Source organism: Gambusia affinis, linkage group LG06 (genome assembly GCF_019740435.1).
Source record: "Gambusia affinis linkage group LG06, SWU_Gaff_1.0, whole genome shotgun sequence".
In the NCBI taxonomy this organism is placed as follows: Eukaryota; Metazoa; Chordata; class Actinopteri; order Cyprinodontiformes; family Poeciliidae; genus Gambusia; species Gambusia affinis.
In genome coordinates, this window is record NC_057873.1 from 10,113,369 (window position 1) to 10,141,272 (window position 27,904).

Here is a 27,904-nt window from a genome sequence, read left to right on the forward strand (position 1 = left end):
AGGGGGCGGAAAGTCGGCGCAAGCGGTATAAGAGAGGGATAAGCATGGATTGTTTTTCTATCAACGTGTCGACTCTTCACTCTCTGACAAGAGACAGTGGACCCATGCCCAAAATGTGGCGTGGACTCGACAGAGAGTAAGGGAGAGTGGGGAGAAAACCCCAGTAACACCCGGCACACACACCCATACACACACGCCCGCACACGCACGCACAGAAACAGAGCACTGCAGCTCTCAGGTCGGGGCAGAAACCTTAACTGCTGCCTGCAGAGAAGAGCGCTGTCCCTTCGCTGTGGTGCTGAACCTTGCGGATGCTGACGCAGGGCTGAGATCCAAAGGGAGACAAGAGGTTTTAGACGAGCCGCAGAAAACTTTATGTGTATGGATTTAGAAGAAACAAGCTGCAACGCTGAGCAGAAGTGATGACCAGACCCCCCTCCAGTCCGACAGGCTTCAGTCCGGCGGTGTGAGCACAGCGGCGAAGCGGAGGACAGGGACGGAGGCTTTCCATCTGTGAGGTACGCTCTGCGTCTCTTTACACGTGGATGATTGCGGGAAGAAATGTAATAGATTACGCTTCTAAAGGGGGGGTCTACATGCAGCAGCAAGAATGGGCTGCATCAGCTCCAAAGCGCCTGTTGGTAAGAAGTGCTTTAACTTGTTCTCCTAGATTTTTTTTTTAAAAAAGCACGATGGAGGAAGCCTGTTTTAGCTTTTTCTTTTCTTTTTTTGCATTTATTTTGCTGCATCCTAACTCGACGCAGCGGCTATATACATGTGGATTTTGGACGCATGCTTTTTCAGCAATGGCACACACACATTCCAGCTGTGCTGAGTCACATACACACTAATAAGAGTCAACACTAAACCAGAACTTGGAAAGTCTCATATGCTCAAGCGAGCCAGTCAGCTCTTGAAGATATGAGGTCCAACCAAATAATTTTAGTGCTTAGCCAGAAATTAGTTCCGCTCATACAGGGTGGATTAGGTTGCAGCAGAGTTTTGGGTGGAACACCAGCACCGCTGTTAGGGTACCATGATGGTGAACAAAAAGACAATTGTATAAGTTGAACAAATATTTCTATTGATCGTTGAAATGGGAAACTTGGGAAAAAAAAAACAGCTTTTACCACTAGTAGATGGGTAGTGGCCATTACACCTTCCAGGGTTTCCCTTGGTGGCAACACTATCACATTTAAATGTATCAAAAAAGTCAATAAAAATGTTTATTGACCTGTGTGGCTAAACATTTTATGATATTACTTTTGATTTATACAAATGATTAATATAATTTGGGATCTCAAAGCGATTGTCAAGTTGTTGTTTTCTTTTTCTTCAGAAGTGGCATAACACAAAGAATGTAACAATCATGGTCCTGAATATGTCACGGTTATCTCTTGAAGTTCTTACTCTAGCTGCATTCCACACCAGGGGATCGTGCTCGCCCTTGTTGCTACCACACACTTTGTCTTCCACTCAACTTTCCATTAATGTATTTGGATACAGCACAATATGAAGAACCAGCCTCTTTAAACAGGATGTTTTGTTAATTACACTCATTGTGGAGGATGTCATTGGCTGTCTGCTGGACAACTGTCTTTCCCGTCTTGAAACATAACATTTCTGAATTTAAAAACACATTTTATCTGGTCTTATGAAATGAAAAAAATTTCGGAGTTTTCACAAAAAATAAACAAAGGCTTCCTAGAATAAACATTTGAAATATATCTCTCTGTTTATTTGTTTATTATTTAATTGATCTTTTATTTATACCGGTTGTCAGATTGCGGTTTTCAGCTTCAGTGACACCAAAACAACTCTTGTACCGTAAAACACCATGAATGGGTTAGACTTTATTCTATAGTTTATACGCGTATTTCCATGTGTGTGTTTACTTAGTATGTGTGTGTGTGTGTGTGTGTGTGTGTGTGCGCTCGCGCGTGTGTGCGTGCGTGCGTGCGTGCATGCGTGTGTGTGTGTGTGTGTGTGTGTGTGTGTGTGTGTGTGAAGAGGGTTTGCGCTTTTACGGTTGCGGTGCATTGGTGAGCATCGAGGGGCTGGGATTCTGCAGCCTAAGCATCGCGATGCTACGAGAGTTGCGAGACGCTGTTAGGGGAGCACGCTAGTGAGAAGCACACACACACTGAGGAGCTGCCGACACCATGGATGGATGCACTGTTTAAACGGCTGTTAGACTCGTGAAAGGTGCATCCTGACACCATGGTTCTGACCGCGCTGACCCAGTTTAGCTGCAAGGTAGGACCACGCTTCTTCTTTCTTTGCTCCTGCTTTGACGCAAAAATCCTCGGAGACTTTTATATGACTAGAAACGGAGTTTAAGTTAAGTACCTTTAAAATATCACAATTTTATCATAATTTATGTAGCTACTGGTTGAAGGTTGCCAGGAAACAAGGCCCCACTTTGTTCTCAGTTTCTCCGTGGACCTTTGTCTGTGTCACCCAGACCCAGACTATCACGCCTGTCTTCCACGCGAGAAATCAAACATCAGATTCGACCCACATCATCGATCCATTGCTCCTATCTCATAATAAACAAACATAGACCTTGATTTTCTCTCTAATTTTCCTGCGACCTTTACCTGCCTACAACCCTTTCTTCCAAATTGATCACACCTACGATGGAGATTGTGACACCCTTTCTCCGCGTCTCCTTGTCACGGAGTGCGTAAGGACGTGTCCATCAGTCTCAGACACCCAGACCGAGCAGCAACTCCGGCGCTCGCACGTCTCAATGCAGCCTAGGAGCGGACAGCAGCCACCTGTTTGCTGCTCTGCATGTGTGATAGACTCACTCTACCGCCTTATAGCTACACCTAGTGGGGTTGATAGCCAAAAAGTGTAAAAGACAGGAGGAAAAAAACAGAAAAAGAGGAGGGGATGGCGTCACGGCCGAGCCGAGGTCTCCCTTCCTGCGGTTTCCACGACAACAGAAACTACACATAAAGAAGAAGCGCTTCTCAGTGCCAGGAGCGCAACTGACATCAAAATAAAGACGACTAATTTTACTTAACAGCTGCAGACGTCAGTCAGAAGAACCAGATTATTTACAAATGTGTCCATTTTAGTTGGAGGCCCGTTTGATCAAAATACCCCATGGTCCCTACGATTTACTCAGATCAATGATCCACAGCCCCGAGAGCTGCTTAAAGCACATCCTTGTTCTGGTGGAATATCGGAGTAATAGAAACCGACCTCCGTCTTCTCTACTGGAGGAGATTCGTGATAAATTTGTGCATCTTTCATGCAGCTTGTTGCCGTCGTGACAACATAGGAGGCGCACATGGCACAGATTCAAAGAAGTGTTTGGTCTCTTTATAGAAGTGGGGAAATCCTTAAAATACATGCATTGTTTATTGCAGAAACAAATCCTCGAAATAAATAAAAAAGTAGAAAATTATACATTTAATTTGATTACATTAAATTAAGTTGCAGGAACAAATCCAAGTCACAGTTGATACATAATTAGCAGTTCGTTGTCAATACCTTTTTGCCATCTGGATAGAATATGGATAGTTAGTCATTCAGCTTTGCACATCTTTCTTTCAGAGCCCTGAGTCCTCTATTACAGTCCCTGCTCACCAGCTCCCCCTACAGGTTTTCTGTAGGGTTCGAGTCTTCAGACTGCTTTGGCCAAGTTGTTCTGCTTGGCCAAAGATTCTTCCTTGCTTTGGCCAAGGAAGAATGTTGACTTTGTGCCTAGTGAACCTTCTTTGTGTCCATTTGGCTCTATGTTCGGATCAGTTTAGGAGTGGAGTTTAGCAAACATAAACATGTTTATGTTTATGATGGTAAGACAGAAAATGTCTTCTTGTGCAACTGGTTTTCATGTAGATGCTGTGATGGTTGTTATGGAGACCCTGGGTTGCCATTTTTGCTGCAGCTATTGAGGTTTGTTTACTTTGCTTAGCATTGTGCTGACAGTCCATGGTGACAAGATGAATATAAGCAGTTGTCCAGCCAGCAGCCAGTGGCTAAAATGTATCGACCATTGTGTCCTATCCTATTTATACCTCAGGAAATGGGAATTCAAGGAGTTAGTAGAACCTGCTTAGAAGAAGAAATAAAAAAATGCTTCAGTTCCACTTATTTTAAAGATATTTTTTAGAGATGAGAAATGGGTGAGTTTGTCAAAATCTGTGATTTCTGCACTGCTTAAATTAAAAGCTGTTTTTCTCCTTAAATATTTGGTGCTAGATTATAAAAAGAAATTTATATCAAGCCTCTTATAGATTCTTACTAGTGAATGTATCTGTGTCTGTAAAGGGGTAAGTGCTATTGTCAGTGACCGCCATGTTTTGGAAACTGCTGTAGAAAACACATGAGCATCTCTCACTCATCACAATTACTTTCATTAGGATGGCTTAGATTCAACACAATACATCCTAGGCAACTGATCTCATCACACCCAGTTAAATAGCACATATTGAATCCTCCAGGTGGGCAACCTGAGCTGATGGAGCTAAATGTCAAGTCTTTGACCAGACAGGAGAGGGGGGTGCAGGGATTGGCTGAGCGATCAGTCAACAGTGTTTGAGATGGGTGCTGGTGGCTAATGGAGCGAGTTGTTCTTTTTACAGATAGTAACCAGAAACGGCTGCCTGCAGAGGGCTGGAAAGGAAAGCTAGGCACTGACATTTAGACGCCCACCTCTCCTAATCATGTTTTTTCCAAATCTGATTTGATGAAGGTGAGCGCGGAGGCCGGAGGCAGCGTGAGCATGTGGCCCATGGGAGCTTTCCAGGTGCTGAAATGCTCAGCGGATGGGAAACTCGATTCTTAGTGTGCAGTGGATCAGCAGACATAGGTCTACTGTGGATTGTGTCACATCAAGACGAGACTGACTCTTGTAGCCAGCCCTAATTAAAGTGATGTTTTAAACCTGTCGGCTGTTATGTGATGTTTGCAGGAAGAATTGGACTAACAAGAAACGTGTTCTCCTAAAGGTCAACAGGATGCTTTGGATATTTTCCGTGAAGACTATGTGAAGTTTCCAATAGAAGCTCCCTTTCCTTTTGAAATAATCTGTCATATTGCTTATAGCAGACCAATATTTATTTCAAAACATTCCCACTTTTAAAAAACCTTTTGATTATAAAGAAGAAAAGGTTGAGGTGCTCAACGCATGAACAGCATGGTTTAAATGGTGCATGGAAGTCACCCCTGAGCAAATTATCTCACTACACAGCCCACAGTCTCTACTAGATAAGCAGCAATAATAAGCTTACTTCAACTCATGACCAGCTACACATACAGAATGCTACATTTCAAAACCACATGAAGAGTTTTCTAAAAGGATCAACCTGAAGAGCTTTTGCATGTGTCTACAGGGTAAAAATGATACGATCTACTGACATTTTCTCAATACCCAATCCAATTCCTCATTTAAACAGACAATAGCTGATTGAAACAAAATGTTTTATCCCCTATCGTGTTTTGGTGAATGGTTTGCTTCGGAGGGGCTGCAGTCTGTAGTGAGATAAAACACATCAGGCTACATTTCGGACATTGCCTTGACTGCCCTGTGTTCCTGATGGAGGCATGGAGTTTAAAGCATTTTCTAAAGCAGTACATATGATTAGCTTAAAACTCATGGATGGCTGATTCTTGCTCCAATTAAAAAAACAAACAAACAAACTGTCCACTATGAACCCTGTGAGTAATTTTTAAATGCTATGCCAATCCTCAAATGCAGACCTTTATTAGGTTTTGGAGTGAGAATAAAGTCCAGAACCACTATGAGTTTTAAACCACGTGCTTGCTGTGACCTTCACGTGGCTCTCTTCCTCCTGACAGTGGCGGTTGATGGTTCGTTACGTGTGGACTGGAGTGCGTCCAGCTCCATGTCTGATGTCAGGCTCCTGGGGGGCACGCGGACCTGCATGGCGCGCAGACTGATACTCGGTGCACCTCTGGGTGCCCTGGACTTCAGCGAGGTGCCCTGAGTTCTCTCTTTACTCAAAGCAAAACTTTACATTTAGTGTGATTCTACAGACCATAAACTTGACAAGGGCAGCTAATTGAAGCTAACTAGTTCCACTACAACACTGCAAATGTATTTTGTTGATTTTATAAATTGATAGAGCCACAAAAAATAATGCATATTTGTGAAGTGGAAAAAAAAAAGCAAAACATACATTGGCTTTCCACAATACTGACGAATCATCATCTAAAACGTGACCTTCCTTCCCAGTCAACAATTTGAAGAAACATTTGATTTACAGCTTGAGATTTTCTCTCTATGTCTCCATCCACCTTCTTATAAACTCTGTCCCTGTAGAGGAAATGCTGTCCATGTTTGAATGTGAGGATGGTGTGTGTTCATTGTCGATTTGCAATTTTAGTTTTCCCTCATTCAAAATTTTGCAAGTAGGCCATAAAGTGTAATTATTGTCTAATTAGACCAAAACTCCTTCTTCCATGTTTTCTTTTCTTGTTGGAAAATCCCATTAAAAACATGTTACGTGTCTCAGCTGGGTGAAACAATTGTAAGAAATTATATCTTTTTTTTTGATGTCTCCACTTTTCCTTTCTTCCGAATGGAAAGCCTGTAAACATGAATAGCTCTAGTGAATGATGGAACGACCAGGGGCGGGGCTCCTCACTCTAGATCTCCTGGTGAAACGCTGTGTATATTTTGATTCCTTCTTGTTTTCTTTTTGATTTGACATGGTATTTCGGTCAATTTCAGTCTAAAAAAACGTATATAATGCATTGCAATACGAATAATTTATGTGGTCACTTATACACTTTTCTTGACTATATAAACAAGTGATGATTATAATCTCCCACTTTATGGTGTATCACATACAGAATATAAAACAATTGGGGTGTGAATACATTTGAATGCCAAAGACTGTATCTGATTTGAAGACTATTTGCTATATAGTGTATTATATTCTACACCAGATGGCTGTAACCAAAGATGCGAGTCTCTCTGGATGAAGGGGGAAATTATTTTCCCAACCTTCCAAATTGAATAATTACCTTAATAACGAAGCCATCCAAGTTTTGAAAATGTATCTTAGCCTCGGGTTCACTTTCTCTTTTATTGCTTTTCATTAACATGAACCAGTTGATTCCTAGTTATTTATTTTCCATATGGCATAATTAACAATTATTATTTAGTATGAAGATTTAAGTGTGATGTAGCTTTCCTTGTCACAAGAGTCACTTTAACTTGAGTTGTGCTTAGGAGGCGTGTGGTCTGCTCCAATGCCCTGATTGATATTTTATCAGCCTGGAAAGAATCCCAAAGCTGTTTCTAAGCTTTTGGGACTCCAGTGAGAGCTGCTACTAAAAAATGGTGTAAACACGTGACAATGGTAAACCTTTGCAGGAGTTCATGTTGACAACTTCTCCAGCAGCTCCCCAAAACAAGAAGCTTTGAAGCACTGCAGGCCTTACTATCCTCATTAAGGCTCAGCATCCACGATTCTGAAATCAATAAATCCCAACACAGTACATGAACGGTGTGATTTTATCAGCAATCCTAGGGACATTTCACCCCACAGTTCTACATCTCTTTAATTGCATGTGGTAGATCATAGACAACTGATTATCACCGGCAGAGAGACGATGATGATTGTATAAGTGATCATGTCCCCACCTGTCCCTTTTATCTTTGCACACCATCTGTGAGTCTGACGTAGTGCAGCGAGCCAGCCAGGCAATGATTAGTAACGTTTAAGTGATCCATTACGAACATACATCCAGCCTCTGCCTCCTTCTGGAAAGGGGAGGAGATATGCTATTGAACACTGGCCTCTGTGAAAGAGGAGTTGGCTAGACTGCTGAGCTCCCTGCATCACAGCGGTGACCCTCTGTAATGCCTCCCATTTCCCTGAATCCTAGACAGACATGCTGCGTCTTTGATGTAACGATGCATTCTGACGGCTGATTGTTTCCTACACAATGCACGTCTCCTCCCAGGATCTCTGATCTCACAGAGAGCAGCGGCAGCAACTGTAGCGGTCGGTCGTCCGCCGATGTTTTGAGTCTGCGACGTCATCAGCGCATCAGCCACACATGCATGCAGAGAGGAATTGTTCCATGGTGACTGGTTGCCATAGAAATGTTCCAATTGTGGGAAAGTTAAGAGAAGGGGGGAGGGTTTGAGAGGGAGAGAAAAACAGAGAGAACGCTAGAAATGTGCTGTGCCAGTGGAGAATAAAGATCCTCCCATTATTTTTCACAGCGTGAAACAGATATCTGCATGCGGGCATTTGTGACTCTCCTTCTCAGATAGTTTGGCACAATGGCTTCTAAATAGTGGTTCCCTACAGCAGGACAAAGGGCCTCTGGATAAAGAAGCATTGTTGTTTCTCACAGTTGATGTTTGCTGACTAGAAAGCAAGAGAATGTTTCACTAATTAAAGCTGCAGAACTTGGAAAAATAATTAAAATTTAAAAAAACAAAAAACAAACAAATCTCCTTCTTTTCAGTCCCAATCCAAACTGTTAATTGTTTACTACATAATACGTTATTTATGTGAAAGCCACATGGATAATTTATTCTTTTATGAAAGTCTTTCAGAAAGAAAGACTTTACAAAAATTTACATGTCCCAAGAACTTTTTCATATTTTGCCTGATTACAAATAAGCTTGTCGCAATAAGCAATTATGTCATTAGCCAGCTATTACTTGAAAATGGTCTCAAATAACAATATTATCAATCATCGCAGTAATTACCAGGGCAATCTATCATCCAGCAAAATTTGTTACTGTGGCAGACAATAACAAACTGTTATTGTCTGTCGCAATGACAATTGTGACATTATGCTGAAAGAAACCCCAAAGCATATAAAAGCCACCTCTGTGTTTCACAGTGAGAATGTTCACAGCCATGTATATGGCTAAAGGAAAAGCCATAGTGCTTTTCCTATAGTGCTTTGTATTTTTGCCAAAAAGTTAAATGTTGTTCAGTTTTGTGTTCCCTTCATGGCCTGTGGACTGCCAGACTAATATTTAACCTCTCAGTAGACTCTTCCACCTGATCTGTAGCTCTCTGCAGCTCCTCTAAAGTTACTATGGCTACATTGTCGTTGCGGGACCTAAATAGGATCCCCACAAACCTCACAAACTGACGCTGTTGTCATGGTTACGGACACTACGCAGCCGTGATGAGCTGCTATCAACCCTCGTCTTTTTAAAGTGTCCACCCGATACTACACCGTCCTTAGAAGTAAAACCTCTGGCAAAAATACAGACGTGAGGAGGAAGACACACATTCTAGGCTAAATAATTACAGTGAAGTTTAAAAGGGGCCCAATTTTAAAAAATGGGTTGGCGATATTCAGGGTGCACAGAGGGTTGTTTGATATCAGACAGAATGGATCAGGAGAGGAACTGAAGAACCAGACATCAGTCTCTTCATCTCGCAATCATTTCCTGAGACCAAAAAATACTATGAATAGCAATTTAAAGAACAAATCATACAAATAGATTAATAATAATGAATATTGTCAAGAGAAACCATTTATTTTTTCAACATTAAAAACGTTTATGAAGGTTTGTGTAGGAAAAGCGTTGATATCTTTTGATATCAAACATGTCAACATGTTTGCATACACCTCAGGAAGTATGTAGCTGCGCCTCTGGCTGCCCCTGTGTTTCCCTCTCTGGTCGCTCTGCAGTTCAGTAGGGCAGTGGGAGAAGCAGAGGTGGGAGGGAATCGAAGGAAGAGCAGAGTCAGCCAAAGAAAAATGACCCACGAGCTCAGGGTTCTGCTCACTTTAAATAATTCATACGTCTATATACTCCTTCACGTGTATATAAAACTTCAAATAGATCACAGTTTTCCTGCAAAGTGTGAGATACTTGTTTCCAATTATGTTCTGCGGTCTTGATCTTGTCCTGCTCTGCTGTAAAAACAAAAGGGATGAAAAATGTTGATGCGAATGCCAGAAAAAGACAGCAGGTTTTTATCAATACCACCTACAACACAGTGAAAATGTTGTTTTTTTTTCAGCTGTACACCTTGAAAACAAATGGAATATACTCTGTTAAAGGTATACAACATTAAGTAGCAAAGCCTTAATTTTCAGAAAAGACCAAGCAGAATATATCATCCTCAATTCCTCCAGGCTACGTGTCACGTCTCCTCCAGATTATCCTCCCCTCAGATGTGCGAGCTGCTCTGCAGCACAAGAGGATTATCCCGCCTCTGGGCAGCAGGCGATACAATCTCAAGCTTGGGATCCCCATTAATGGTGTAGGGGTTTTCTTCAAGAGCATTCTGCTAGTTGTTTGTTATTCAGGCCACTATTTTGTTTTCATTAGGAGGAATTGAAAGGTCAAAGACAGGGTGGCGCCTTTGATGACCTGAGTTGATTATTTGTGTCTTGTGTCTGCAAATGAAATGCGCTGTGCAGTAAGCAGTGACTATTAATGAGAATGGGGGAAATAGGATTTAACTTCAGAGTGACTCAACAGTTTTAAAGTTAACTCTGTGAGGTGTTTAGTTGTTGAGGAATGTTTTTTTACAAATAAACCCAGACACCTGGGTCAGCAGGGTTTCTATATTATAGTCTGGACAATTCCAGGAGGTCAGAAAGTTATTTATATTTCCAAACTTTATTCACTTTTCCTCTGTCTAAGTATTCTAACTTTATTTCCTTTCTTCTTTTCCCCTTGATACTTCCTATATTCTTTCCTTCCTTTTGACCTTCCAGCTTCAGATTTTTCTGGTAGCTTTTCAAAATTATGCCCACTGCAGAAAAAGCCACCACAAATAAACAGTTACTTAGGCCTGTCATGATAAACGATAAATCAATTAGTACAATAAATTAAAACTATCGATGTCATTTTAATTATTGCCTTTATCGTCTCTTCCGGCCTTTTTCTCTTTCTGTTGGTGACACTGAATGAAAAAAGGCTCAACTCCGGTGCTCTCCACTGACCTCTCCCTTCCTCATTTCTTTAGTATAATGTCCAGCTCACACTACACCATCTTAGAGCTGTTGGCCGATTGTCGGCCCATTTTCAAAACCTGAGAGATCACACATTAGCCAACAGAAATCCTAGGTATAACGGTTCGATCGGGTTCAATCGTGCCGTGTGGTGTCCAACAACGAGCACAAAATAATGGCTACAAGTCCAGTTAACTCATTTTAAAACCAGACATTAATCAATGCTTTACTACAATCTACCTGCAATGCATGTGGCTCTAGTGTCAGCGTAACGTCCTGACTGAATGAAAACCATTATAACCTATTTATGTCACGTTAAGAAGAACAGCTGAAAAGTTACCAGGTTCATCAACTGCGTAGCAATTTCTCTCCAACTCCTCCCCTAATCATTTCTGTATTCTTTGCACGAAATGTTTTATAAACATTAATGTTTCCACATATCATCTCCAATGTCCGCTGGACTTCTGGTTGCACTGTGTCAGCTGTTTGGGATTCCCCTCTGTAATTTCCCCTCAGAAAGCAGGAGGAGAATCCGGCTTTCTGATTGGCTACCTGTCACATTCAACAGGCTGGTTATCTCCACCAGTCGGGGAAAACCCCTGATTTAGATCAGAGTGACCTCACGATCTACCGTAACACACCACACACTACAGGATGATCGGTTACGAAATCACAAGCAACAATCTTAGAACGATCAACGTTCTAAGATTGTCGTAAGGGGAGAATGTACGTGTGAACTGACGTGTAGTGTGAACTATTGCATCAGGTAGTTGATGTGCCCATCTTCTCTAATTAAATCTAATGACTACTGAAGGGCAATATGGTATACAGACTTCATAATCTGCACTCTTTTGGTTGAATGCAGTATTTATTTACTCTTTGGTGTTTTTATTCAAGTACATGGTTGTTAATGGAGACTGAGAATCCATTTTATTTTTGTTTTTGGTTGTTTTGTTTATTTTATCATTTCCAGTGTTAAGCATTCTTTTGAAAATAAAGTCTTTGGCAGGAAATCACATGCATTATTACGTCATTTCCATTAAATCGGTGTGAAAAGGCCTTCAAGCAATATTATCGTTTATCACAATAATTTTTGAGACAATTAATAGCTCAGCAAAATTTGTTATCGTGACATGCCTACAGTTACTGCTTGTGGAAATGTTCTTTCATGTAGCCGTTACATCATTCACTCTGCCTGACTGCATTGACCCACATTAATGACATGGAAGAGTCTGCTTAGAAAAAGGCTTTTGACTGTTGATGTGTCCATCTCTCACTTGAGGACAGGTGCGTCCATAAAGAGTTAGCAGACAAAGAAACTTGTCAACACCCGATACTCCTTCTGTGGTTTGACTTTACAGAGCTCAAGGCCTGCTGGGAGTGATGGATGACCTCAGTCTTTTGTCTCCTGTCTGCTTATCTTGAATTCTTTGTGAGACAATGTTTGGATGCTAAGCTGTATCCTTTCTTTTATGCCGTTTTAATCACCATGCCCATTTAGTTCCAATCAGTTTGCAAGGATGGCGCGGGGTATGGATAGTGTGCAAAAATAAACCAATCTATGTAACCGCGAGCCCTATTTATGTTTTGCTTGTCTTTCATGTATGCATCTGTATAACATAACAATTTGTAATCCAAGAAGGATGATTACTGTTACCTTAACTAACTGCAGTTTTGCTAATTAGTCTACAGTCTAAGAAGACATGTGGCATCAAATGGCCTCAATCCATTGATGAATATTTGCGGTTTCACGTAAAATTACGGTATATAAAATGACACATTTAAGTGTATCTCTTGATGTTTTCAACATGTTTTTCATATAAGCTCTTATATTAAATGTATTTTTATTCAGTCCACTCCGCTCTTGTGCATCCAAACAGAATCCAGTGCAACTAATGTACATTAGAAGTAATCTAATTAGTAAATGGAATTCACCTTTTGTTAGAGAACAAACAGCACCATTAAGACCAAGGCACACAGCAGACAGGCAAGAAGCTAATGGTCAATCTAGCCTTCATGGAAGAGTGGCAAGCTTTCTGCCATGATCACAGGTAGCACAGAAAATATGTAGAGGATGATGTTCTGGTTAGATTAGACTATTACTTTTTGCTCTACATGAAAATAGTGGAAAACTAACACTGAAATGTGGTGGTGTCAGAATCTTGCTCTGATGGTTCTTTTCTACAATCAGAATTAATAGGGAGATGGATAGAGGTAATTGCAAGACAATGCAGCTAAAGCTACAATGCAATAATCTTAATTAATGTGCATTAGTGTGTTAGAATGGTCCAGTCAAAGTCCGGACCCCAATCCATTTGAGATTTCTAGATAGTCTAGCTAAGCTGACAGGTATTGCTTTACAATGATGGCAGGATTTATTACTTTGTGTTCGTCGATCACATAACTGTGTCACATTCCACTCTTATAAAATGTGTAAATATACAAGTGCTGTGAATGTCATTGCAAAGAACTGCATTCACAAAGCAATACAAATAAGCAGGAGTGTGTCCCTGCTTGTACAAATTGGTTTCTCACACTATGCCTGTGACTTATCAAGATTATGTATGTGTGAAAGTGTGAGTATTTGTGGATGGTGAAGAAAATCCCTGAGTTTTTAAAGAACATTAAAGTATCCCTGCTACTTTAACAACGGGATTCTCCTTTGCACCAACAAGGCAGCAGAGGTTTTCCCTCTGAGTCATAGCAGGATGTATTGAGATGTGGCTCACATTTCTGCTGAGCTCCTGAGCGACTTCAAGACCCACTCATTTATTTCTCTTCATTTCAGGTGAATGTTGATGACACCGTTGAAATGCTACCAAAATCAAGAAGAGCTCTCACCATTCAAGAGATTGCTGCTCTAGCGCGATCTTCTCTGCACGGTAAGTGCAACGGTTCATAAAAACAACTTGCTGTAATACAGTAAAATGCACTCCGCATGCACGTACTGGACCTGGTTTAGAATAACTCCCGATATATGTGTCCTGCAGGTATTTCACAGGTGGTCAAGGACCATGTGACGAAGCCTACAGCCATGGCGCAGGGCAGAGTAGCCCATCTGATAGAGTGGAAGGGATGGTGCAAGCCCATGGACACACCGGCAGCTCTGGAGTCAGACTTCAACTCTTATTCTGATCTCACTGAGGGAGAGCAAGAGGCACGCTTTGCTGCTGGTAATCTTTATGTTCACTATTTGATGGATGTTTTTTTGTGCTCCACTCCAAGTCATAGGTTGCATGAGCATATGGAAGAGTTATTTACAAAAAACAAACTCTTGGTGACCATAACAATGCTATTCTTCTTTTAACAATTATGTGGAGATATGTTTAATAAACATGTAGTTAGGTGCCATATCTGAAAGAACTCAAGTCTATGACACGTACAACACACGTAGAAATTTAGTGGTGAGATTTTATTCAAGTTAATTGCAGGGTCTATTAATTAATAAATCAAAACTAATTGCATTTTAATTGAAAACTATATTGTGACAAAATAAGCAATATTTTCATTTAAAACCCCCTTTATGTTGCTAAATAACTGAATATATACACATCAGCAACAAAAACGTTTGTTTTTAATCTGTTATTTAAGTTATTCAGCAATCAGATTGGTGCAAAATGCCTTATGCCCATTCAGCTGTCAATTGTTTCACGGATCCATATTTCTAAAATTCTTTAGAAATATGGACTGTGGATGCTGACAGTTGCATCGGAGACGTCTGTGTTTACTCCTATATGTTTTGCATTGAGATGGTATTTTAGGTTGGAATAGCTTCAGTAATAGGCTAACCCCTTTTTGCACAACTTACACACATTAGTTTTTCGAATGTCGCTTGTGCACCTGATTTACGGGCCTACCAGAAACACACAGATACTAAGGTATGCCAAAGAAATGCAATTCATTGTACTGAAAATTTTTTAACATACTTAAATCAAATTAATTAATAAAGATAGATTAATGTCATAAAGGCCATCACTTGTAGAAATCAATGTAAACTAATCACTATCGGATTGGCTTGCCTGCATATTATTGTTATTGGATCTCAGCCAGATTCACGTCTCAACAGAGTCGGGTGACTTTGTAGAATCGATTGAAATACACGGTCGTTACATGTTAACATAAACTTATGCTGCATTGCTATTTCCCATCAATACATCTTGAACGATCTTAATATTTGTTTGACATCAACTGTAGTATGCAGTATTTTACAGCTTTACTTTAAAGTACTTCACAGGGTTGTGACAAAAAAAAAGACAAAACACTGAGTCAGAGATTTAAGGAAATTAATCCATAAAATGTACGAAATTAGATTCTTAGTATTATAAGGTGTTTTTCAGTGACATTGGTGTGTCAGCAGACTTTGCAGCATTGTTCAGTGCAGAGAAAGGAGGAAATCATTTTTTTAGCCTAGAACCTGATATTTTCATGCTACTATATGTTACAGCCATGTTGGTTCATAGTTAGAAATGTTGCAGTTTCACAATAAAACCTCCAAAAAGTTCATCATCTTTGCCTTGGCATGGACAAAACAAGATGTTTGTATGTTGCTTTTTAAAGAAGCCATGATAATGAGGCGGGAAATGTTGGAGGTATCATTTAAATATTTCCAGGGACGCACAACGCTCCAACTCCAATATTTATCACTATTCCTTTACATCTCTACTTCACTCTCACTCATGAATGTTAAGCTTTTGACTTGTAAAAAATGGTTATATAAAATATCTTATTATATATGGATAGATTAAGATGTTTTGCAACACATATATAAATCTGCATTAGAAGCATGCTGGGGATGGCTTTTGCATGTGTGCATACTGGCCTTCATGTTAAACGGTCAAAGAAAGTGTTGCCACCTAAAATATTTTAAAAGGACTTTTCACTCCATTAATTTTTTGGACCAGAACAAACATGTGTTTTACACATAAAAAAAAAAAAAAAGACTTTATTGAATTTTTCTCATCCTAACTCTTCCCCCTCTTCAGACTGTTTAAGATTTGTTCATCTTTGAAAGCACTCACTTAGAGCACATCTGTGTCGTCTTTCTGCTACCCACTAACCTCGTCTCTGCCTTTTCTTTCATCCCTCCTGCCCTTTCTGTTCATTTTTTCATTTTTCTGCTCTTCTACCCGCGCTGTCCCTCCTTGTAATGCTCCTCTTTGCCCTCTGTAACACCTCCTTTTCAGTCGTTTTCACTTGCCGTCTGCTCTCTATCCATTTTTTTGCTCTGTCCCTGCAATGCAGACTCTCAAGGTTAATTTGCACAGTAAGGTTTTGCCCCTGGCTAGTGCTGCCGTGACTGAGCAATTTTCCCCTATGCCTTCTCTGTTCTGCTCCCTTATGCTTTAATCTTTAGGGTGTGATCATTCACAGGACATCTCTGCTCCTTTAGACCCCTCTCTCAACACATTAATCAACTATTATTATTATTCTCCACTCATTGAGATGTAAGGACTTTTATTGCCGCTTTGGTAAAGATGTATGGTATGAAAAGTGTAATCTCAAAATCTAGCTATTTATTAAATGTATTTTAAAAAAAAATCCCATCTTAAGTCATAATTGCTCAATAAAATGATCGGTGGTCCAATTATTGGCACCACTACGCACTTAGATCCATGTTTCTTCTATGCCATTTCAGGCTCTTTGACTATTCTTCACAATCTTTCTTGATAATCCTGACACAAGTTTCCTCTGTTATGCTCTCATCACTTCAGCTCAACTCACAGGTTTTCTGTAGTATTGATGTCTAAGGACAAAGATGATCATGGAGAAAGCTTGATTTTATACGTGGCAAAACATTTCTGTTGAATTAGACATTTGTTTTTCATCACTTTCCTGCTGAAAGACACAGCGATGAAATATTTTTACTTAACTCCTAAGTTTTTATTGAAAATATCCTGGTATCTAAAAGGAAATCAGGATGTCATTGGAAAATAGACCATAAACTGGCTAAGTAGACTCTGATCAATAAAAAAAAACAATAAAGTAGAACTTTAAGTAATTCTTTTGTACTAGGGCTAATGTTCTTCATTCATTTTAAATGAATTGTTATGTGTTTCAGTTTTTGGCTGTGATAACAGTAAAGAAATACTTAACAAAGGTTTACTCATGACAGGATTTCTTTAATGAAAGAATTTGCAATACATTATCAAACTGACCTGTGCAGCACCGTTTTATGGAAAAACTTTCAAGTACAAATGTTACAAGGTGGATTCTCAATATTTTCTGCTACTGCAGTAAAATAGGAATTTATTTTTGAGGGTTCTTTACCTGGCCAATAGGTTCAATTCATTTAATTTTAATTGAAAAATACTTTATTAACCCCAAAGGAAAAGTAAATTTTTTTGTGACTGATTTAAGGTTATAAAAGAATTTAAATGTGGTCGGTTCTGTAACGTCGTTTGAACTGGGCCGCCTAATTCTTTTTATGAAGTCATATCCTGAGAGTATCATGGTTTGTGCAGAAAATGACACCAACACTCTTCATGCTCTGGTGTTATGTTTGCATGGAAACTGCACAGAGTCATCTCTTCACTTTGCATCATCAGTGGCGCCCACTTCATTAAGTTGCTGTCAGTTTTGCTGACTCTTTTTATTTTTGTCAAGTTGCAATCCACCGATGGCGTGACGGTGAGTGAACATTCGTGTTCAAGTTACAGAATAAAGTCAGCATGTGCAAAATTGTGATAAGTAAGTGTTTGGTGTGCATGTGTGTGAGGGAGCCAGGACACACTCCGGTATACTGTTTGTGAGTGTCTGTGTAGGAGGCAACTAGGGAACTGAATATGAAGGAGGTGATGTTCTGCTGAAATACTGAGACAAATACTTCTACTCTGCATTTTGTATGAATGAAGAGATGAATGAAAGAGACAGATATGCAGTGACTGACACAGCCAGGCAACTGCTCGTAGGATATTGTATAGCATATTGAGTAAGAATACCAGTTTTATGATATTATGGTATCTGCATATACAATTAAAAATGTACAACGTAACCAAATTGCTTTTAAATAAACTAGAAAACTAGACAGTGATCAATTGAATGACAATATTATGTTTACCGTAAACCTATGATGCGTAAGACTTATTGATAATCTAAATACTAGTCAAACAATTTTGTAGACCAAATATTTAAGAAGTAATAGGAAGCTCTCTGAGTAGTTCTCTCTCTCTCATTTTGTGACATTTGGTAATAATATTGTAAATAATTTTGGTATTCCCATCTGATCTAAAAATGGTTTATCTTTTTATTTCAACTATCAACCATGTTAGTGTTGGTTCTCAAAAAAATGCTTTATCTCTGACGACAGCAAGATGCTAATAATATGATATCAGCAGATTCACCACACTGCTGGTTCTCCATCTTAAAATCTTCAGATCAGGAAAATGATTGGCTGAAAACAGCTAACCTCCCTGGTGTTGCCTCTATTCTCCCTAACATTTGAGTCCAAGAAAGCTGGGATATCATCCTGCGAACACAATGTGTCACAACTGAATAGGGTTGAAAAACACACTCGTTCACACACCAAGATTAAGAACAGTATCAATGCAGAATACCTCCCACATTTCATCATGTAAGAGTTGCACACACCAAAGTGCAGAATGTGTGTTTCATGTGGGTGCCCAGTCTTAACTATTAAATTCCTTGTATTGGTTGTGCATTGGTGACATTAAAATGAACGTTAGCAGCATGTGAATGGCTACATTCTAGATCTAAAGCTCAACCTGCACAGCTCAGCTCTGTCTGTAGGAGGATGTGCTGCTGTTTGTGAGGAGGGTTCAGGGTCCAGCCACAGTGAGGGATGAATGGGAGCATCGATCTCTCTCCCTGTGGGAAACGTCGCATGAATACTGAGCATTGAGCTGAAGAGACCGACAGGGAGACATAAAGAGATGAAGACTGAGGAGAGGAAAATCAAAACGAGGGGAAAGCGGCAGGGCCGAAAGACTGCTGGGAGGAGAAAAAGAGAGAACATGAGGAATCAGGAGAGCCAGCTGATTTGATGGAGAATTTTATTGAGAGAGACGATTGGAAGGAAGGGATGTCATGGAGGAGAACAGGGGCGAATACAGAGCAGGTAGGAAGAAGGAGGGGGAGCAGGGTGACATTAAGGAAACAAGTGAGTGACTTCCTGTCTCTGACTGGCAGCTGCCCTGATTGGAGAAGATAGGTCACTCAGATCTTAAAGGCTATTCATGAGAGCCATAGTTACACAATAAATAAATACACACGCACACACACGCACGCACACGCACACACACACCCACGCAGACAAACATGTATCCTTTCTTGGCTTTTCACTTCTTTAGCATGCTTGTGCTTGTAAATTATAAATGTTATGCCCTAACAGAACCAGATCCTTTGGTGATGGACGCTCTTCCTTTAAAACCTGCAGCCATTAAACTGATAGATTTATCAACTAGTTTAAGTGACAGAGATTCTCTAGGAACAAAAATAAAGAGTTGATCTATTTAATCTGGCCTTTGGAGCTGATGTTTAATTCTAAACTAAAGACCAATGAAATGTTCAGATCAATCTGGGACTGTAGGGTTATTGCATTGATTATTGTCCTTTTGGACTGATGACTTTGTTTTATTAGGTTGGTTTAAATGATTTTGAATTGTAGGAACAAGTAAATGTGTTTCAAGCTCCTCACTCCTCTGCCTTATGATTTTGCATTGGATGTGACTTTACTGCTTTCTAGAAAGGAATCAAGAGATGAAAGCTTTACATAAACTAGAAACACACAAATCCATCTTTTTTCACTAATGTTTCCCTCAGATTGAGCTGGCACTTCTCCTCTGTACCTCCTCCAGCTCGCAGTCTCAAAGTTACGGAGCACAACTAAACACCAAGCGACATCCGTCTTAACTGCACCAGCCAGGTGACGGCTGACGAACCTCGACTGTGTTGGGAATGCTGTCGTTTGTCCACTCTAATGCCACATTGTGCACCGCACCTCACACAGATCTCAGTCAGGCAGCAGATGACGCCGAGGCACAATGCAGCCTCCTTGTTACCATGCCAACCGTGTAATTGCCCGTGTGCATGTGCGAGCTCATGTGTGCCGTTTGTGTGTCTGCAGGTGTGGCAGAGCAGTTTGCCATCGCCGAGGCTAAGCTGAGGGCCTGGTCCTCTGTGGACGGCGACGAGTCCAATGATGACTCATATGATGAAGACTTTCTGCCTGCCAGCGAGCCCACCACACAGAGCACAGGTAAATACACACACACACACACACGCACACACGTACACGCCCACACGCACATCAGCTAAATCAAACCTCATTGATTCAAGGCTGAATTAGACACCCTCTCCCATATCCATCTCTCTTTTCTTTCCCCCTCTCTCTTTATCTTTCTTTGTCCCAGTGCCCCAGTTTTCATCCTCTCCTGACATTTTTCTGTTTGTCTGCGCAATTTGATACCCCTCCTGCAAGTTTAATATCATTTCCTCTGCTGCAGAGGCAGCATCTGTGTGGATATTGTGTGTTAGTGGGTTATAAAGGCACTCGGCAGTGTGTGCACCCTTAGCTTTCATCTTCATTACACACATCCGCCAATGCACTGCACTGCAGTTAATAACATTCATATATTCACCAGTAGCTTCTTACCTTCTGGCAGACCATATTTAGTTGGATTTCACACATGCAGACCTGTGTGTGATGACAATAGACCCTTGAGGAAATATAAGCCAAGTTGCTAATATGCTTGAAGCTCCGGTTTTACTCCACAGCTGCCTTTCAAGGCTCCTGGTGTTATCATTAAAATAAAAGATATTTTGTTCTAGTATAATGGACCTGTTCCCATTTCAAAGGTTATGAATACTTTTGCAAAGCACTTCTTCTTAATACTGTTTTGTTTTGATTCTAAGATTTTCATCTCCATGAAATCCTTACGTGAATCTTAAGGATTCTTAAGGAAAACAAAGGTACATTTGTCCAAAAGCTGCAGCATTTTATGGACTCAAACTCCAGTCCTCAAGGCCTGGTGCTGCACCTTTTAGATGTTTCCCTGCCTCAGCACACCTGACTCCAATATTAGTTCATTAGCATGGGTCAGTAGAGCTTGACTGCATGCTAATGAGGCAACTTCACCATTTAATTCCTGTGTGTAGGACAAGGGACACATCTAAAAGTTGCAGGACTCCGACTCTTGAAGACTGTAGTTTGAGACCCTTTGTAAAGTCTTCTCTGGAAGTATTTTTATAGGTACACATATTTCTTATTTCAACATCCCAAAAAAGGTATTAGCTTTACCTCCTCTTTACTATATCATCGTTGTTGTTCTTTCAAGACTTCATGCTTACAGTTTGTGTTGTTCTCTTTAGAACTGTCATCTTATCCGCCGTACTTGAAAGACCTGATCCACAGCCAGCTTTGCCAGCACCTGGGCATGCAAAGGCCCTGTTCTGAGAGCGCAGGAGGGATCGGTGAAGGGGGTGGCAGCAGAGAGCCCTCCCCCACAGCGGGCTCTCCGGACACACTCTGCTCCAGCATCTGCAGCCTCGATGAGCAGCACCCTCTGCTCCGCGATCTGAGGACTCATCGTGGTAATCACGCCCAAAACAACGCAGCTGAACTTGCTGCAAAGATCCTGTCTGCGCTGCACGGAGGGGAAGAGCTGCTGGCCCGACTTCAGAGGGTGGGACATAGTGGGCCTGGTGGGGGAGACTGTAGCTTCCACAGCTTGAGTGGGGACGGCCGGGGCAGCAGGTCCTACGGAGGTCAGGATTCTCCTTGCTACTCCATGTCTTATTCTGAAACGTATCTGTCACCTGGTGAGGATGATGACACTCCCCTCAAGGACTATGAAGGCACTGTGTGCCAGGAGAAGGTGGAGGGCCAGGGGGTGGAGTACCCTCCTGACTACGACCCACACAGGAGGGTGTCCGATGTGGCCTCCTCAGGGGTTGTTTCTCTTGACGAGGAAGAGGAAGAGGAAGAGGAGGAACTGAAGGAGAGAGCAGAAGAGCCGAACAACCAATGACTCCTTTTTTCTCATCTCAGTATTTGGGGAGGGGCTTCTTCATTTTCCGTGACAACTTCCCCTCTTCGTCATGGTGTCTGAACAGTTTGAACCTTTCGAATGATGCGTAAATCATCTGTCTTTGCCTTACACTTGCAGCATCTCAGCTCTCCTCTCCATCCGTTAAGTGCTTTGTCTCCATTCCACGTATTAACACTTTTTGTTTTGAAGGCGTCCAAACAATCCTTTTTCATCAGTGTGACAGTGAGGGCTGGACGAGACACGGTCAGTCCAGGGACTAACTCTCGGGTATGACGCCCACAGTTTTTCGGCTACGTTGTCTTCGGTGCGGTGAAAGGACTCTGCTCCAGGCAGATGGATCGACCGAGAGTCCAAACCTCTGACTTATATCTGCATGTTTTTTGCAAGTGCTGAAATCAATGGGCTGACCTGGGCTCGAGCACGTTTTTGTAATCTCAGCTGTGCTGTATCACCCCTGCCCACCTCTCCCTCTCTATCTCGTGGGTGAACAGGCTGACACTGCATCCTGGCACCTGTCCTCACCCCATCCCTCATCTCCTAACCTCTTTCCCCCATCCTTTGCAAGAGAGTAAATAGCATCCTTCTGGGCATGGCTTGCTGAGTATGCCAAACTATTTAACCCTGTCACTGTCAATTATGAGCAAATGCTGGAATGTCTTCAAAGTGACAGGAAATGGTATGTATTTAAAAAAATAATCATGTGTTCCAAATGATATGACAGAAATGATACGCTTTTGATGTACTAGTTTTCTATCGGTCATGTTGTTCATGTCATCATCATGATGGACAGCTGGCATATTGATGAACAGCCGCTCGGTGTTCCCCGGTGTTTTCTGTGGAGGAAACCTGAACTTTGCTCTTGAAAAATAAAAACTCGCAGCAGGGACACAGGAAACACAAAGAGAGAGTTCCTGAAGCGACGGCTCAACGACGGATGTTTGGCAACAAGCGACAGAAACCTATTTTCCTGTGCAGAGATGGGTTGCATTTGGAGATTTTTCTATATTTTTGTATGCGTTGTCTTGCTTTGATCTCCTTGCCTATGCGGCGTGCCAGTGTATGTGGTCTTTGCACGAAGCTAATGTGGCTGTAGATTTCTCCTGTTCTTTGTTATCACTGTGTGATATAGTCTACTGGGAAAAAAAATACAAATGTGAAATTTTCCTTTTTTTTTTTCCAAAAGAGGATACTGTGATACGGTTTTTTGCCATTTATCATGGTCCTCATGAAGAGCTCGTTTTTTTGTTTATTTAAAAACTTCTAAATATTCATCTTTTCTTCTCATGTTGACTCTTGAAAAGCTTTGCCTTTTTATTCTGTACTCTCCCTTTCTATAATGCTTGCAAAAAGGCATGTAATGTGACACGTTAAGAGCCTACTTCGTCCTCTCCATGTTGATGTACCTGAGAGAAAGTGTCTTTCATACAACTCAGGAAATCCCAGAGCATGGACCATTCTCTGGTCCATGCTCTGAACCAGAGCATGGATGCATTCATTCCCACACGCACATAGGCATGGGCTGGTTGATGGTACCAAAAAGTTACACTTTCAAAAGAGCTAAAAGTTTCTAAAATGAGTCACCAGGATCAGGATACCAAGGTTTTAAAAGAGCTACACTTTCAAAGTTGGCTTATTCTCCCTTTATATCTTCCCCAGAGAGCAACTAAGGTTGAAGATAAACATAGGCCTCATTTAGACATTTCAAGTGTATAAATAGCCCTGATTTAATATATATTCCTTAGTCTAAACCTAGGTTTAGACTAAGGAAACCAGCCTCATTTAAAGGTACTCTAACCTTAAAATATTAATAAAAAATCGGTGAGGTCCACAACAAAAATGTAATAAATCATATAAAATGCCAAAAAAAACATTCAGTGACATTCATTTGCTTCAATCCTTATAAAAGTTATCCATTCATAAACTGAGATTTTGGAGTAATAATGTGCAACAATGTGATTTGAGTTGCTGGTTCAAATCCTGCTCCCTCTGTTTCTTTAGTCAGGAAGCTTTCCTTCACCTTGCCCACTTGTGGTTGTCAGAGGACCTGATGGTAGCTATGGCTACAATGTAGCTTACCACCATAAAGTGCTTCAGAGTCCTTGATAAAACGTCAGAATTTAGAATTTGACCAGATACTAACAGCTTAGATTTTTTATGGGCTATTTAGACACTACATTGATTTCTAAAATAGAGATACTCTCTGGGATGGGTTAAAGTCTGTTATTAAAGTACTTTGAGATAGTATTTCTCTAACCAAGTGAAAATTTCCAAAGCTAATTTTTTCTGTTTAGCATTTTTGTTAACTTTGAAAACATTTAGTACCCTTAGCTTCCACTATGTAAATCTTTCCAGATTAATCATGAAGTGCTACTTTATTTCTGTAAACTTTCTGTTGAATAAAATCCGAGTTTTGGTTATCGACTGTTACAAATTCTTCAAGTAGTTAATGATTATATTCATATTCTTATTTTGAAGTGGGTGAAGACTGTTTACGTAGCTGTTCCATATTCCTCCACCTGTGATGACAGTGCAACAAATGGCATCTATTCTGTATCCAGAATGAATCGCTGGAAAACTACAGTCTGTAGCTTTACAGTAAACTCATGTCCTCCCTATTTTCTGATGGAAGTCCTGCTGTGGTCAATCAGCAATAATACTCAATACTCAGCAACTATAAAGCGGAAACCATGAGTGAAAGGTCTGAATCATTTCAGGTTCAACAAAATTGACTCTCAGATTTGTTGAGCCTCAAAATGGTAAACAAATTTCACCATTTTGAAATTTCACATTGTAACACATGACATATTGACACATGATGGTATCAATATGGTTGAATTTAGTGCACTAAATTCTAGCTCATGTTAAATGCTACAATAATATAGTGAGTTAGCATAACTAATATTTATGATTAGTGCTTTAGCGTCAATGCAACTAATTTTAGTTAGTGCTACCCACCAATAATGGCATAAAAACATAATTCAACATAATTTAAAATTTTATAAATGTTTGTACTCTTGTGTCACAATGAAGTAGTAATATTAACTATACAAACATTATTTTACCATAGGTAGGAATAGATTATTGCTTTTTTAAAATTTAAATCACATTAGTTCGATCTCGCTATATTTGTATAAATCCTTTTTTTAACATCGTGACACTGTGAAACCAAGGTTATCATTTGAGAACCTGCTACTGGCCCATGCCTAAATGTACAAGTACCACTCCTCTTTCACTCCCACCCTGCATGTGTGCACATGTTCAAGAGAAACCCTGGAATGAATCGTCATTTTCTACAGTACAACATAATTCAAGCACAGACTTGATCCCCACTTTTATGCTTTTTGTTCAAAGAAGCCTCAATGTGTGTGTTTGTATTTTGAGATTTTGTGAAGTTGTCTGTCCGACTGTGTCTCGTAAGATGTCAGCAAGCGCTCCCAGCTTGCACAATTAATTAATTCCAAATCCCCTCCAATGCAGCGATTCCCTTTAAAACAGTGTTTTGGGGTAGGTCATCTCCTGTTTGAGGCTTAACTTTTTCTGGTTTTGATGGAATAAAACTACAACTAAGGTTTGACATAGCCTCATTTACAGAAAACAGCAAATGCTAGTATTAAGAGTTAGGCAAAACCATGAAAACTCAGGGGGAACCATTGAAGCTGTGCCTTTCATACATCACCTTTGACCTCTCCAACTGCATGACTATCCTCACGTCCTCCTTGGTGTCTCTAAGACCACAGTTCAACTCCCATCCTCTCAAACAGGGATCACAGTAATGTGTACCCCTTAGACGGAGGCATCAGGAAATCCTGTTGTGTCTCCTGCAGTGACGAGAGCTTGCAGCGGGCCGATCTGCGTCACTGTCCTTTTGCTTGACATTAAAAGCCGGGCAGCGCTGGCGAAGCGAGGTCGCGCTTTTGTCCAAGCGCGGTGACGCGACCATCCCATTGTCTCACAACCTTCCCCCTTTTTCTCCCCTGTTTATCAGCTCACTCTGAGCATCTCTTGTGCATGTCTTTTCTCTGCATGTCTATCTGAATGTCCTTGCGGCTTCTCCAAGTAAAGACGGGCATCTTGGACTTTCTCTGTTTCTCACATCTACATGTATGTGTTATGACTCTTATACTTCTGAGAACTGTGACTCTGTTCATTCATCACCAAGAGAACAGTTTGTCCTCACATGGAGAGAAGCAGAAGATGTGAAGTTGATACACCAGACAGCCTGTTGAATGTGTTTCCTCTCCATCCTTCCATCACTATCCTGTCATTTTCCCTTCTTCCATCCCACCTTTCTTTGTTTCTGTCCTTTGCACCTGCTCTTTTTTTGTCTGTCAATTGCTCCTTCCTTCCCCAAAGGGAGGCTTATTACATAAATAGATGGGCGTCTTAGTGCTACCTTTGCCGAAAGGCAATTAGCCTGCAATTACAAAAACGACTGAACTTCAGGAGACGTGTATCTCTCTCTCCTTTCTATTGTTTATTGTTCTCCTTTTTCCCCTTCAATCCATCTGCTCTCTCCTCTCCCTGCTTTCTCCCCAGACCCTCATCACCAGCACAAGTTTCTAAGCGGCAGCTTTTGAGGTCAGCTGTCCCAGAAAACTCCACACCAACTTTTGTTTTCGTACCTGTCTCTCTGTATAAAAAGTGCGTGAGATTTTGTGACCCAGAACAACAGGAAACCCTTGATTCCCTTCATTGAGACACATGTCTTTCTATCCTAACATGTTCCATCTTGTTTGTGAGAGTGTCCCTGGGCAAGTAGTTTTAGCTTGTTGCTTCAGGCAACCAGTGACATTGGATACTTATCAGAGAGAAGTGCTCCAGATTCACTACATGTGTGACCGTGTGTGTGTGTGTGTGTCATCAGCTGAGGGAACCAGTGCTATAAAAAGACATCAAAACATCTGTCAGACAGTGCGAAGCAGGAGGCCGGCATAAATATTCACATGGTGGTAGTGCCCCCATCACCTTGTAACCTACTTACCATTTCAGAACAAAGCAGATGGGCCAGGGGACCGCTCTCCTCACACCCTACCAGCGATCATTGGGTCAAAACTGGCCAACACAACCAGGAGTGAGTAAAATTGCAACAGGAAGTGAATGAGGGATATACATGGTCTGTGTTTGACCCACATCAGGCTGAAATGTACAAAAATAAGACTTACAGTAGAGAAGTCCAAGGGAGTTCAGAGAGCAAAGCCATACTAGAGTCCCCTAACAGAGAGGGCAAGGTGGGCAGTAAAAGGGTAAATGGAAAGATGACCTCAGATGATTGTAGTTTTTCACACTACAAGGGATTCATTTCACCATCTGCATCAGTCAAACACATCTCCTTGCCCCTCACCTCTGTCCAAATGTCAGTCTCTTTTCTTCTTTCTTTCAATACCTTTCTTCCTCTTTTGGCTGAATGTAATTATTCAAATATAGCCACGTTGGATTGAAAAATAAATATATTTGTTTGCTGCATCTGATATTATTTAAAAAATAAAGAAAATATTGTTATTGGTCTTTGCAATACTCTGGTGTTTGTGTGGTTATCTTTTTATGTTAGCTGAAGGTCTTCTGGAGATTAAACACTTTGCCATGTCAGAGATGCACCAAACAGGATTTTAGCTGATTTACACACTTCATGTTTAGTGAAGTTTTATTCTATCAATTCAGATTTTAGCTGATTCTGATTTCAGTCACATTTTAAACAAATACAGCGTTTTAATTTTTATATGTCTTTAGCATCTTATAGTAGTGAATGTCGATGTTAGCACAGCTAGCATTTAAATGCGTTTTTAGGATCTTATTTTCATGAAAGTCTTTGTTAGCACGGCTACTATTAGAAAACAGTCAACAGTTCTGACAATCTGCCAACATTTTCAAACTCATTATGTTTCCTGGTAGAGACGCTGAAAGCTCAAAAGGATAAAACAAAACAACTTTGCTGTTTCCTGTTCAGCCTTCTTGTTATCTGCTTTAAGTCT

The 27,904-nt window shown here is 40.7% G+C and overlaps 1 protein-coding gene across 5 annotated transcripts; it reads left to right on the forward strand.

Moving 5' to 3' along the window:
• On the forward strand, positions 1 to 27,447 carry zgc:165508 (uncharacterized protein LOC100101652 homolog). Of its 5 annotated transcripts, none has more exons than XM_044119614.1 (6): positions 1 to 641; positions 5,815 to 5,954; positions 13,718 to 13,811; positions 13,920 to 14,102; positions 20,012 to 20,143; positions 21,256 to 27,447. In XM_044119614.1, exons 1-6 carry the CDS (start codon positions 611 to 613, stop codon positions 21,912 to 21,914), a joined length of 1,239 nt encoding a protein of 412 aa, XP_043975549.1. In that variant the 5' UTR covers positions 1 to 610; the 3' UTR covers positions 21,915 to 27,447. The 5 variants fall into 5 exon arrangements, with proteins under 5 accessions (XP_043975549.1, XP_043975550.1, XP_043975553.1 ...); XM_044119615.1 differs by having other exon boundaries at positions 14 to 518; XM_044119616.1 differs by lacking the exon at positions 1 to 641 and adding an exon at positions 2,168 to 2,256.
• Positions 27,448 to 27,904: the final 457 nt, after the last annotated feature.

Bases quoted from the DNA above. Each gene is read 5' to 3' on its own strand.
- zgc:165508 (XM_044119614.1), top strand. From the start codon at position 611: ATGGGCTGCATCAGCTCCAAAGCGCCTGTTG. The intron at 5,955-13,717 runs GTGCCCTGAGTT...TCTTCATTTCAG, and splicing joins GTGCCCTGGACTTCAGCGAG to GTGAATGTTGATGACACCGT. The intron at 20,144-21,255 runs GTAAATACACAC...TGTTCTCTTTAG, and splicing joins GCCCACCACACAGAGCACAG to AACTGTCATCTTATCCGCCG.